Below are 14,512 nucleotides of genomic sequence, written 5' to 3' on the forward strand. Positions count from 1 at the left end.
GTCTTTATTGCTCTATGTTTTATTGAGCACTCTTCTTTAACTCTGGTTAAATCTTAATGTTTATTTATCCTGTAATAAAATAAACGTTTTATAATATCAGCTCTGTCTAGTTTTGAGCACTTATTTAAAGTGTAATTATTAAGTAAAAATCTAAATAAAATGTCTGGATTGCTCTATGTCTTATTGAGCACTCTTATATAACTCTAGTTAAATCTTAATATTTGTATCTCTTGTAATAAAATAAACGTTTTATAATATCAGCTCTGTCTAGTGTTGAGGACTTATTTAAAGTGTATTTATTAAGTAAAATCTAAATAAAATGTGTTTATTGCTCTGTCTTATTGAGCACTCTTCTTTAACTCTGGTTAAATCTTAATGTTTATTTATCCTGTAATAAAATAAACGTTGAATAATATCAGCTCTGTCTAGTTTTGAGCACTATTTAAAGTGTAATTCATAAGTAAAAATACTGCTCTATGTCTTAATGAGCACTCTTATATAACGCTCGTTTATAGATATTTGAATAAAAGTAACTTGTAATAATATCAGCTCTTTTTTCGAAGCTTTGTATTTAGTTTTGAAAACATTTGTCATTTATAGCAGAGAAATGTCCTTTAAGAGTGCTCAAAGTATGAGTTCATCTTTGGAGTTATTTGAAAAATACAAATTTCTGTTATGCGATCCAAAATTTTCTTTGAGACTGAAAAATAGATAAGTACATCTCCGTAGTGAGTTTTAAAATTGTGTATTGCGAGTATGCTGGAAAAGTAATTACCAGACTGCTTAATACTGTGGTAGAGTTCTGTGGAAAGATTTGAAAGAATTTTTCTCATTTATGCTAGACAAATTTACTTCGAGTAAAGCTCTTTCGTAGGTTTAAACAATATATATATATGCCAATGATGCTTGCATGTGCTCCATAGTTTAATATAGCTGTGTAGTAAATTTAAAAATTGCTTTGTTTAATTATGCAAGACGATTTTACTTTAAGAGTGCTCAATGCATTTGTAGAGCTTTGTAGTAAGATTTGGAAACATTTTGGCAATTATTTTAGACAAATATACTTCCAGAGTGCTCAATATATTAGTAGAGCTAAATAAAACATTTGAGAAACAGATATGGCATTTCAACTGCATAAATTTATTTTGACAGTTCAATACATTAGTAGAGCTAAATATAGACTTTGAAAAAACATGTATGGCAATTCAGCTACACGAATATACTTTGAGAGTGCGCAATACATTAGTAGACAAAAGCATAAAATTCAGAAAACATGAAGAGCTCTGAAGTATGTTTTGAAAGCCTAAATGTCAATACGTAAATATAGATATACTGTAAGTTTTTAAAATATATATATATGACAAGTATTTGAAACAAGTTTCCTATTTGAGTGCCTAATATATTTGAGAACTCTATGGTAACTTTAAAAAACATATTTCAAAATTATGTTAGACAAATTGTCTTTGAAAGTGCTCATTTCTGAGTAGAGCTCTGTAGAAAATTTTTGAGACATGTTCAGCAATTTAAGTTCATATCAGTTAATAAATAGAGCTATATAGTGAGTTTTGCAAATTTATATGGCACTTATCCTAGACAAGTTAACTCTTGTAGCTGTGCAATACATAACTAGAGTTCTGCATTAGGTTTGGGGTATGGTTCTCACTTTATTAGGGCAATAACTTCGACACATTATACTCTGGAGAGATCCATTAAGGACAACCAAAGGTACCCTGTTTTTTTTTTTTTTTCCACTCTGCTGAATAAGACTCATCCGTCTTGGTTCACTCTTGGTACATTAAAACAAAAAAGGTGAAGAATTAAAAAAAAAAAAAAAAAAAGAATGCAAAAATGTAAATGTCTTTGCAAGTCATTCATTTTCACTTTCATAACACAAAAACATCTGTAAGAAATTGATAAAAGAATGCACAAACAATAAAATACAACTTTCCTGTGTTGGAATCTGAAATCAGTAGAAACTTCCCCTACTGAAATTCCCGCACACCTCAAAAAAAAAAAGAAAGAATCCTTCCCAATGCAATACTTTTCAAGCAATTACAGTGTCAGACTTGGTACTGCAATGATTCTGTAAACTGAAAAAATATATATAAAAAAAATGTTAAGCAAAATTGATTCATGTTAACACCTCCCAACATCACAGATTAACTACAAAAATACTTGATAAAGCAAGACACAATTACAAATGTGTATGAAAAAAATAAAAATAAAAAAAATCAACCAAGCAATGGATCATAATTTTCTGGTGTTTGATGGAATGTGAGTAGGCATACAGCCTGGATATTTTTCCAAGGTAAGTGATGATATTCATTATTATTGTCTTTTTGGATTAGTTCAGATATATCTCATAACTATAATTGTTTTATGTATATATTCATATGTCTAGATGTTATGTGTGCTATTTGCATGTTCCCTATAGAAAAAAAAATCTACATAAAATCTAAAAGTGTATTCTGATGTAAAATTAACCAGTAAAAACAATGCTTGTGTTCCTGATACACCAACTATTTCTTATTAGCATATAAGTTGAATCATGAAATTTATCTCCCTTGCCTGTCTCTCTTTATACCTCTGTATTTATCTAGATCTGTCTATCTCTCTTTTCTTATTCTTTATCACTACTCCCCGCCTTGCCATCCCCTATATGCGAACTGAAAAATTCCAACATATCTAGATTGATAAGCTTCTCATTTACCGGTACCAAACTCCCGTTTTGAAGTTAGAAGTTTTAACTTGAATACACGTTGATATGCCAAGGTAACAGAAGGCATCGATCGGGCACTTCCAGACGCCAACCTACACGGTCCAGAGAAAGAACAGAACAAAAACTAATTCCCGATGTGCCTACAAATTAGAAGGCATTTTGCGACGCCTACATGTACCCAACATGGCAGTAGGCGTCGATCGGTCACTTCCAGACACTTACTTACACTGTTTTGAACTTGGAAAGTTCAATTGAATACACGTTGACATGTGTTGGTCTAGTAGCTCCTGATCTACCTATACCTACATCCCCTCTTGTTTGGACTTAGAAATTTTCAATTGGATACACGTTGACTTGCCTTGGTCTATAGGATTCTCATCTACCTATACCTACGTCACCTCTTGTTTGGACATAGAAATTTTCAATTGAATACACGTTGATTTGCCTTAGTCTATAGGATTCTCATCTACCTATACCTACGTCCCCTTTTCGACTTAGAAATTTTCATTTGAATACACGTTGACTTGCCTTGGTCTATAGTATTGTCACCTACCTATACCAACCTACGTCCCCTCTTGTTTGGACTTAGAAATTTACAATTGAATACACGTTGACTTGCCTTGGCCTATAGGATTCTCATCTACCTATACCTTCGTCCCCTCTTGTTTGGACTTAGAAATTTACAATTGAATACACGTTGACTTGCCTTGGCCTATAGGATTCTCATCTACCTATACCTACGTCCCCTTTTGTTAGGACTTAGAAATTTTCAATTGAATACACGCTGAGATGCTTTGGTCTATAGGATTCTCATCTACCTATACCTACGTCCCCTCTTGTTTGGACTTAGAAATTTTCAATTGAATACAATCTGAGATGATCTGGCCTATAGGATTGTCATCTACCTATACCTACGTCCCCTCTTGTTTGGACTTAGATATTTACAACTAGCTGTACCCGGTCACGCGTTGCTGTGGCTCAGTTTGTTAAAATGGAACACATGTGAAAGTAGAGAAAAGTTTGATTCTTTTTTTCAAGAGAATGTACAAATTATTTTTTTATTTAACAGATGTTAAGAAAATAAACAGAAAAATACTTCCATCATTAGTTATGCAAAAAAATAAATAAAATACGATAAAACTTGCTGAGTATGCACTGTTTTACGGTTGTTGTAAAAATGGAACGGAAACTTAAATTTCGCTTCATTTTAATCTTTCTTAATTATTTAATTGTCCCCCCCCCCCACAACGAATATAATCAAAACAGTAACATTCAACAATTGTACTTTTCAACAATTGTACTTTATCTATATAAAACGGTTTGTATTACTGTACACATAGATTCGAAAAAGTTGTGACAAAAAAAAAAAAAACAAATATATAAAAAATAAATGTTATCAAAGCCAAGATAAGTTACTTTTCTGCCAAACTGGATAGATATATGTTTCGTGTTTTTATTCAATGTAACATATTAATTCAGCTCGAAAACCATACAGTGTTTACCGATGTATTCGAAATTTCCAGATGGCGTCTCACACCCTCATTAACAGTGTAAGTATGGAAGAAGGTGTTATAAATAAAAAACTATACAAAATGTATAACATCTTTTCCCACACTTACCGTGTTAAAGAGAGAATCAGACGTCATCTTGAATGTTCCAATACATCGGTAAACACTGTATGGTTTTCGAGCTGAATAAACATGTTACATTGAATTGGGAAAAGATGTTATAAATAAAAAACCTAATGAAATACTGTTAAAAACTCGCTCAATACATGTTAATGCGACATAGGTTGACATATATTCGGCGTGTTTTTAATAGTATTTTGTCTATTTTTTTATTTATAACACCTTTTTCTATACTTACGGTGTGAGACGCCTTCCTGAATTTTCGAATACATCGGTAAACACTGTATGGTTTCCGAGCCGAATAAATATGTTACATTGAATAAAAACACGAAGAAGATATCCAGTTTGGCAGAAAAGTAACTGATCTTGGCTTTGAGAACATTTATTTGTTATGTAATTTTTTTGTTTTTTTGACAACTTTTTCGAATCTATGTGTACAGTAATACAAAGCCCCTTCGGAGGTTGGAATGCCCCCCCCCACCTAAAATGTAGTTGGAAAAATCGATTTTATAGTGAGATTAAAGAATGGTTAGTCTAAAAAAAGGGTGAAAAACAAAACAAATAAGCAATTAATAATTATTACCAAAAGCAATAAATGCTAGTTTTTTTTTACTGGCACAAATAGAGTTGGATACACAAGTAATAGTCGTAGAGTGATAGAGTGTAAGTAAAACCTGGAATATCCGGTTGTTTCGTTTCGTTTTAACAATGGAAAGAGCAGAAAATGGAGAGAAAAGAAAGAAAGAAGGAAAGACCGAAAGGAAAGATAAAGATAGCGAAGTACCCCCACCACCATCACCCATAAAGCAAAAAGACAACGAAAGGTAAGAAAGAAAGAAAGAAAGCAAAAAAGCACGTAAGGTAAGAGCGAAACGGAAGTTGTGTTTGTGTAAGTAAGTTTGGTGCGTTTCAAGTAAATGTCAATTTAGGTTTTCATTAAACTTTAACCACGCGGGTTTTAACGAAATCGAAGTAATGTAAATGTGAATTCAATTCCAGGTAACGGATTGTGTTCTGTTTGAATCTAATTTTATTATAATAAATGCTTTATAAATTGTGTTTATGTTTTATGCTAACCAATGGCAAAGTAAGCGTGGTTCGTTTCAGTGTAAGTCCAGTCCAGTCCAGTTTTTAGATAAATTCTAACCGGTGATCGGTTTTAAATGTCTCCTGTGAACGTTCTGGTACGGTGTAAGTGAGTGGCTGTGGTAGGAGGAATTTGTTAGAGAGAGTTTACTTTACTACTTCGATTAAATGTAACCGATTTTTACAGTGGACTCTCACCAGACAGAATATAGGAAACTGTGATCAGCGAGATCCTTGATATGTAATAACCCTATAACATACGGCAGATGTCGTGATTCAGTTTGTGAATGATACGGCTGCACCAAATGTATACAGGTGCAGTCCTATAAACGTCAAAGTCGGAGGGGAAAAAATGAGTTCATTTTATTTATATAGAGAAGAAGATTGAATACAATCTGAGATAATCTGGCCTATAGGATTCTCATCTACCTATACCTACGCCCCCTTTTGTTTGGACTTAGAAATTTTAGTGAATACACGTTGACTTGCCTTGGCCTATAGGATTCTCATCTACCTATACCTACATCCCCTACTGTTTGGCCGTTGAAATTTTCATTTGAATGCATGCTCGCTCAGGTGGCTTGGTCTATTTGCTTCTGATCTACGTATACCTACATCCCCTCTTGTTTGGACTTAGAAATTTTCATTTGAATACACTTTAACTTGTCTTGGGCTATTAGCTTCTAATCTACGGATATCTACATCCTCTCTTGTTTGAACTTAGACATTTTCATTTGAATACACGCTGACTTGTCTTCGTCTATCTACATCCCCTCCTATTTGAACTTTGAAATTTTCATTTAAATACACGTTGACTTGTCTTTGTCTGTTAGCTTCTTATCTGCCTATAGCTACATCCCCTCTTGTTTGGACTTTGAAATTTTCATTTGAATACACGTTGACTTGTCTGAGTCTATTAGCTTCTAATCTACGGATATCTACATCCCCTCTTGTTTGGACTTTGAAATTTTCATTTGAATACACGTTTACTTGTTCGTCATGTAGCTTTTATCTACCTATACCTTCATGCCTTGTTGTTTGAACTTAGAAATTTTCATTTGAATACATGCTGACATGCCTTCGTCTATTCGCTTCTTATCTACCTATACCTACATCCCCTGTTGTTTGAACTTAGACATTTTCATTTTAATACACGCTGACATGTCTTGGTCTATTAGCTTCTTATCTACCTATACCTACATCCCCTATTTGAAAAATAATAATCTATATTTATTTTATGATATACTAGCGGGGGTACCCGGCGTTGCCCGAGTGTTTGTTTCCGGGACGGGGGGGGAGTTTTAAAAAAATGTTATGGTAGGTAAGTAGGAAGGATCAAACCTGGAGTCATGAGTAAAAGTAGGAAAATAAAGTGTGAAAAAAAAAAAAAAAAACATCTGCAACGTTAACAGTTCGGCCACCAAGAAAAGTCCATTCCAGTTGTTTAGGAAAAAAAAAACGACTACGGTAGGTCGGCGCGAACGTGAAAATATAATGTGAATTGTCCAGCACGCTAACCACTACGCCACAGAGCACTGCAGCTTAGTTTAGTGATTTTAAATAACTTCACATGAAAGAACTACGAAGCCAAACCGGTGTTCTCTTCTCAACTGTTCCTTGTGAACGATCCCCAAACGGTGTTAAGTGGTGGCAGGGGGAGGAGGAATTTATTAGAGAGAAAATATTTTACCACTTCCATTGATCTTAACCGATTTTGGCCGTGACTTCTCAGCAGAAAAAGTATCGAAATCTAAGATTATCGAGGAATTTGAGAAATAATAAGCCTATAACACACCTCAGATATTGTTCTGCCGTTTGTGCATATTATATTTGCATGAAATATCTTGATTTTCAATCCTATTAATGTCAAAATCAGACGGGAAAAATGAGTTCATTTTATTTATATATATATATATATATATATATATATATATATATATATATATAGAAGAGAAGAGAAGAGATAAATATATATTTATATATAATTAAGACATCTTCTGTTCTGCTAATTTGGTGGTTTCCGTCGAGACTCGCAAAAAAACGGGATTTAAACTGCAGAAGTACCAAATATACTTGTACGGTATTACTGGACAAATATTTAATATAATTCTATTCTTACTTTGTAAAAGAAAAATGTAGATCGTTCTCGATAACTGTACATTCAAAGAACATCACATAAATATAGGTGTTCCCCAAAGGCTGATTTGTATACGTTTATTTTTTCTTATCTTCATAGACAACCCAGAGAATGAAATCGCGATTGAGATTAGTATATTTGATGTGACCACATCATGCTCTATTCTCGGTATTCAGTCACACACCTAAGATAATGCTTGCAGTCTTAGATAATGACTATCAGTTTGTGGAGAATGGATTAAAAATGGATGGTTACATTCGAGGCTACAAAGAAAAAGCTATTTTCCTAGTTTTTTTTTACAAAGGAGTTACCACTTAACAAGGCCCGGATGCCACTCGAGGATAAGGGTTTATGAGTGTACGGTAGTCAATGGGAAAATATCGTAGTAGTCAAAGTTTTAAAAAATTACCGCCTTTTTTTTTTACTTATTTTGCTCAAACTACACCTCCAAACACCCGGGCAACGCCAGGCTTAAATGCTAGTGTACTTTTGATCATAGTTAAGTTTTATTATCATTATTTATTACTATTATGCATGTTATGGAAATTTTAATATTAGTTCACGTATCGAGTTCCTAGTTTTTTGTGCTTCGATGAATTTTTTTAGTGGTTTCCGTAAATTCTCTCTTAGATGTCGCTATTTCTTTCTTAACGTTACTTCTAGCTTCTATGTACTTCTGTATGTCTGAACTGGACTTATGTCGGTTAAATCTGCGGTATGCATGCTGCATTTGAGCAATGGCAGTTGCGCAAGTCGAAGTAAACCATTGGGGAGAGTGGGGCTTACTATTAAATTTCCGCATGGGAACATGCGCTTCGATTGCAGCTTTGAACCATTCAGTGGTCTCGTTTGTGCATTGTTCAGCAGGATTTCCCTATGGGGCATATCTGATAAGATCTCTGATGGCTTCCCAGTCAGCCTTTTTATAATGTCTCGTTGTTTTAAGCACTGGCTCTTCAGTTTTGGCACTAGAGTTTAGGGCGATTTCAACCATTATTACTTCATGATCAGCGTTCCTAAGTGAGCTGTCGGCATTCGTTATACAATCATCGGGAACTTTGATCCGCTGCACCACAATCCTTGCACAAGGACTCGTGACGCAGTGAATAGAGTTCAACACGATACATTTGAACATTTCCATCAGAAAAAAAAAACCGAACGTTGTATTGTGTGATAAACAGTTGTACTGGACTCAACGAGTTCTGATTTAGGAGAGGTGTGGTTGGGATTGTGCAACCCTAGCCTCACAATTACACGCGCAGGTAAGAGGTTATCCTTTGTCTTTCGAGATTTAACGTAGGCATCATCAACATCCCAAAAGCGATATCATTTTTATTTATTTTCACATTGCATTTTTGATGATCATGATATCCTATTTATTAAAAATGGAGGATGCTAGGACAACAGCATATTCTTTTCATTGTTTTGATTCTTGAGTGTGTATCCGCTGGTATCTTTTTATAGAGAGTGATCTGGTTCTCCGTTGATTAACTGTGTCTAACTGAACCTGCCTCTGCTTTATGGTTATTTCCATGGCAGGTGCTCGTCTGAGCTTCAATCTATGGTCCCCCGCCTCGCCAAACTTACAAAAGTCCCACTACCTATGTTAAAAACGCTATAATCACATTGACTATTGTATACTCATTAACCTGCATCCTCGAGTGGCCTCCAGGCCTTGATAAGTGGTGATTCCTCTGTAAAAAAAAAACTGTGTCGGATATTTACTCAACAGTCAAAACAATGATAAGAATATTCTGTTGTCATAGCCCTACGGACATTAAATGGCATATATATATATATATATATATATATATATATATATATATATATATATATATATATATATACTAATAATTTAATGCTCGTAGTATGTTATTTTCACTTTTTTCAATTTTTATTATTATCACTTTCTATCCTCCTTTTTAATAAATAGAATCTCTCGATCGTATACTTTATATTCTAGAAACCGTGACACGTATGGTAAAGATACTCATCATAATCTTCATGCAGTCCGTCAGCCTTGACGATGACTAGTCGGGGCCTCAGTGCTTTATCCTTCGGAACAGGACTTTCCACCTTGGCTCTTAACTTGCTTGTGCAGTGTAGGTGTAGTATCTGTTGCGCATCAGATAAACACCCTTATGCTTATACTCATTTCCAGTGGAGCGAACCCGCGACGACTGGCAGCAGATAAGACTGCAGTTTCTGGCCGAAAGTAATCTCAGTGAGGTAGACAGTCGCTCTAACGTGTCCACTACTACGCCTTTTCTTCCTAGATGAGGTTCCATAGCCTTTTAAGGAAAACTGCAAGGCAGCAGTAGGATTTGAAGTCAGAGTTCCCATCTTGTTGTGATACGGCCCACAAGGCAGTGGTGTTTGATTTTGAGGTCGGTTTCCCAAGTCTTCGCCCAATCAATGGTACCCACAAGACAGTAGAGTAGGGGGTGGTAGTGTACCAGGGCGTGTTCACACATCGGTGGGCCATAACGCACTACCTCTGGAGTAGCAGTGTCAGAAATTTCGTGAAAATAGTGAATAATTCCACCCCATCTTTCCAAGCTTATAACTCCTCGAAAAATGTAATTCAAGCCCTAATTTTTTTTTTCAATTAAAGGAGTAAGGACCAAGGTTTTATTTAAAAAAAAAAAAAAAAAAAAAACAATGTGTTTTTTTTTTTTTAAAAAGGTTTTAAACTTCGGACTTTACAGGTAAATTTCTAAAAAAGTGATTTTTTTTTTTTGTTTTAAATTTGAATATATTATTTATTGACCTTTTCTCTTCAATTTGTGATATATAAAACTATTAAACATAAATTAATTATTTACTTTTTAAGAGAAAGTTGAAAATGGGGGGGCGTGAATTTAAAAAAAACGTTTGTCTAAAATATTATATTCGGTTTATTGGAAAGAACATAAAATTTCACATTGACCCTGAAAATATCGTAAAAATAGAATCAATAGAAAAATTTTGATAGATTTTTAAAATTTAAAAATATTGAGTTTAAAAATTGAAAAATATTGAGTTCGGAAAATTCATTACTGTTTTAAAAAAAAATAAAAATATTTTTATTACCTTTAAAACAACTGTAATAGTTTATTTTGGAAGTATAATCCATAAAGAAAATAAATAACCCACTTTTAACAGAGAAATTACAAGATTTTTATATTGTATTCGCAGTTTCGTGTTAGGGGTGTCAAAAATTCCTACAAAAATTCTGATACTGCTACCTCTGGAGTCCCCTATTACTCCGAGATCTCCTACAGGTTTAACCTGGGGCCGCAAGGTACCCAGTTACCGTGTGTGCCCAACGTGGAGGCACTGTAGGAGTCTTGATGATGGAGAGGCTATGTACTGGCAGGGTAAAGATACTACGGTATTAAGATATATGCATATTACTTAGTGCGTCGGCATTCTTTTAAACATAGCAGAAATACAATAACGGGATAATGAAAAACTCAACTAATGTCTATTGTTTTGCTCTCATTTACAGAATGCGATATTCGAGGTGACTTTATGTTTGCGGTTGATGAGTCAGGAAGTATCTTGCCTAAGAAGTTTAACCAGATGGTTGATTCTGTAATGTTTTTCATCAAGAGTATCGACATTGCAAATGGAAAAGCACGCATCGGAATTATCACATTCGCATTGGACGTTTTCGTCCACTACGATCTGGACGCATTCGACGATAAACTAGATCTTCTGTTTGTCTGCAATCTTCTCCGCTATCATTACAAAGGAGGACCAACATTTACCCACAAAGCGTTGAGATACCTCGTGGAATATTCGTTCACTACTTTAAGAGGTGACAGGCCAAGATTCTGCAATTATGCTATCGTTTGTTCAGATGGTCGCTCAAGATTCCCATGGAAGACAAAGTACTACGCGGAACGATTACTCCGCAATTATGCTATCGTTTGTTCAGATGGTCGCTCAAGATTCCCATGGAAGACAAAGTACTACGCGGAACGATTACACCGCAAAGCCACCGTTTTTGCTGTCGGTATTAGGCCAAAAGTTAATAAGCATGAAATGTACCTCATCGCCAGTTACCCGAAATGTACCTACGTGATTATGACATGGTTCTGGAGATTGAAACGAGCCATGTTGAGAGTATTGGCTCAAGTATGTAGAGGTAGGTTTTTAACTCTGTTATACAAAAGCCATCTGGCGACTTTCAGATTTTGTTTTAAGTATTTTTTGAAATGAATAACTTACATTTCATATCTTTCAATATAAAATATATTAATTTTAAAAGTAATAGTTTTTATTGAATTTACTTAACTATGTAACGTTACACACCTGTTAAAATTCAGGACCTACACGTTGTATACAAACAGTCGCAGAGAAGCAAACAAAAGAAAAGAATTCTACTCACTATTTTTTTTCAGTTGAAACAAAAGACATTTATTTACAGGTACTTCAAGAATAAAACCTTGTCTCTTGTTGAAAAGTCTTCTCGTAATCCAATGTACTTAAAAAGACGCTGTCGTGTCGAACACGTTGTACTCTGCCTTTGTCCAGTCATGTTAAGGGCGTATCTTTTCCCGTCGCTCTCGGGCCGCATGTGTAACACGTCTATTTCTGTCCTTTTCGGTCCACGTTTTTCTTTTATTATAATCGTTTTATTTCTTCCTCTTCTTCTTCCTCTTCTTCTTCTTCTTTTCTTATTCTTCACTGTAACGCCACCTCGCACACGGCTATGACATTTGCATACATTAGCTGTCGTATACCGCTGCATCCATACGCGCATCCGTACTCTGTTACAACTTTAAAATTAATGAACATAATATTTTAAGATAGGCTTTTTTTGTAATTTAACAATTTTTATCATTAAATCGCTATAATTATTGTCGATATCAACCAAGTCATTGCATATGTCATTCAAACACGGTAGTGTTTGAATATATGGTTAAGTGGTAGTTTTACTCATTTAGAACTGCTTTAAAGCTTCACCGCTCACTCATTCTGTGACCAAATTTCAAACAATTTTTACAGTTCATAGACCACCTTCTCCATTATATATTGAAAAATGTTTTCAATTTTCGTTCAGAAAAACAAAAGTTGTAATGAAATTATTGTGTTCAAAAATTCTCAGAAAGTGTAAGGAACGGAGCGACAGTTTTTTTTCTTATTGCCTATTGGTTACCATAGCAACTTTTGCCACATTCACGTTTTATTGATACGATTTCTTCTAACAAACGGTTTCTTATGATTAGCTATCACTTACCATAGCAACTTCAACATTCAGTCAGAAGTGCTTTTTGTGTTTCAAGCCCCGATTGGTTTTCCGATAGACGTTCAGCCAGAGGAGTTTGTTGTATTTCAAACCCCGATTGGTCTTTCGATTAACCTTCAGCCATATATATATATATATATATATATATATATATATATATATATATATATATATATATATACTTAAAAAAGAGTCCCGGCTTTCACATACCGAATTGCGCAGGCAAATTGACTTCTACTTTCCTTCAATTTCTTTACAGACTTATTTATAAGATAAATAATGTAGCGAACTATAATGTATCATTATATTGTATACTAACCTGGGTTTCCGGCGTTGCCCGGGTTTTTTTTGGGGGGGGGGTGAGCAAAAAATACAAAAGTAGTGCTAGGCAGACAAGCTCGAACCCGTGACGCGAAGGTGGAAAAAATCTCCATGACGCGACCGGAAATTCGGAACGTAAAAATTAAGCAAAGTTAATCCAACCGATACGATGACTTGCAAAAATGGCTCGCAAAAAATCGACCTTTCCTTGTAGAAAACTGCCCAGTTGAGAGTGAAGGTTTTATTGTTTTTGGCCAATTTTTCGATATTTGTCGTCCGAGACGTCGGGTTCAAAATAATACCGATCTCATGAACATCCGTCACCTCTGTCAAAAGTTTAAGGCAGACATATATACATACATACATACATACATAAATTTCAACAGAAAAGTGAGATTTATATATATATATAGATGAAGTAAACTGATCTCTCTCTCTCTCTCTCTCTCTCTCTCTCTCTCTCTCTTCGGCTTCCTTACTCTAAAGAGAAATAGTGTTACTAAAAAAAGAAATAGCGTTTGGCTTTGTTTTTTTATAAAACCATCGATCGTTAATATTTTTAAGCATACTTTTTTTTACTTCACATGTTTGGCTTGTTATTTTTAGTTTAACTATCGTATTTAACTATTTTTAACCTACTAATAACTTTGGTAACGTTTTCATAACATGTAAGTTAATATTGCAATTTGTATGATAGTCGCCTTTTTATCGATAACAACCTCTAATTATATGAAATGTTTTTATATACAAACCGCCATTACAACTTGGTGACGTCAAGGTCACGTGACATGACTAAGCGTTTATTAAATTACGTATAAATATCGTTAAAATGTCACCTTTTGCCCCCCCCCGTAGAAAAACGGGCAGCTGAATAACTTAGAGTTGACCTTTTGCGCCAAAACATCGAGATTTGTCGTCCGGAGACCAAATTTGTGAATTTTTGTTCTGTCTGTCGAAAGTTTTTGGCGGACATACATACATATATACACACATTTTCGCTTTTATATATATAGATGAAGTAAACTGAGATTCCTCCCTATTTCTATGCTTGGAATCAGCAACTACACAGAAGCGTTTCTTTCTTCATTCGTCATCGACATCTATCGGTTCTTGTTTGCCAAAGAAGAATTTTAATTTTCAATCATGTTTACATTTAGATATTTTGTCCGCTTATCGGCTTCTGTTTTGATTACTTATGTGATAGACAAAGTCGGAAGAGATAAACTTCTTGGTGTCAAGTCTTCTTTACTGCTACCAGCATCGCTAGGTTCAAATATTTCGCAGTATATTAATTTAAGTTACACGAATTGTTTAAAATATTTTTACAGATAATTATTTTTTGTTTAATATTCTTTTCAATGTGCCGGGTAACATCGGCTCAAAAA

The 14,512-nt window shown here is 34.4% G+C and overlaps 1 protein-coding gene across 1 annotated transcript in view; it reads left to right on the forward strand.

Moving 5' to 3' along the window:
- The first annotated feature begins 456 nt into the window (after window positions 1-456).
- The window catches only part of LOC145245917 (uncharacterized), a 39,568-nt gene continuing 25,512 nt past the window's right edge, over window positions 457-14,512 (forward strand). The window contains exons 1-2 of the mRNA XM_080107659.1: window positions 457-2,308; window positions 11,061-11,702. Of these exons, the coding sequence (XP_079963785.1) occupies window positions 11,084-11,702 (619 nt within the window). The 5' untranslated portion in view covers window positions 457-2,308; window positions 11,061-11,083. The remainder of the gene's footprint in view (window positions 2,309-11,060; window positions 11,703-14,512) is intronic.

This window comes from Euprymna scolopes, chromosome 23, assembly GCF_053919585.1.
Source record: "Euprymna scolopes isolate OS-2025 chromosome 23, ASM5391958v1, whole genome shotgun sequence".
NCBI lineage: Eukaryota > Metazoa > Mollusca > Cephalopoda > Sepiida > Sepiolidae > Euprymna > Euprymna scolopes.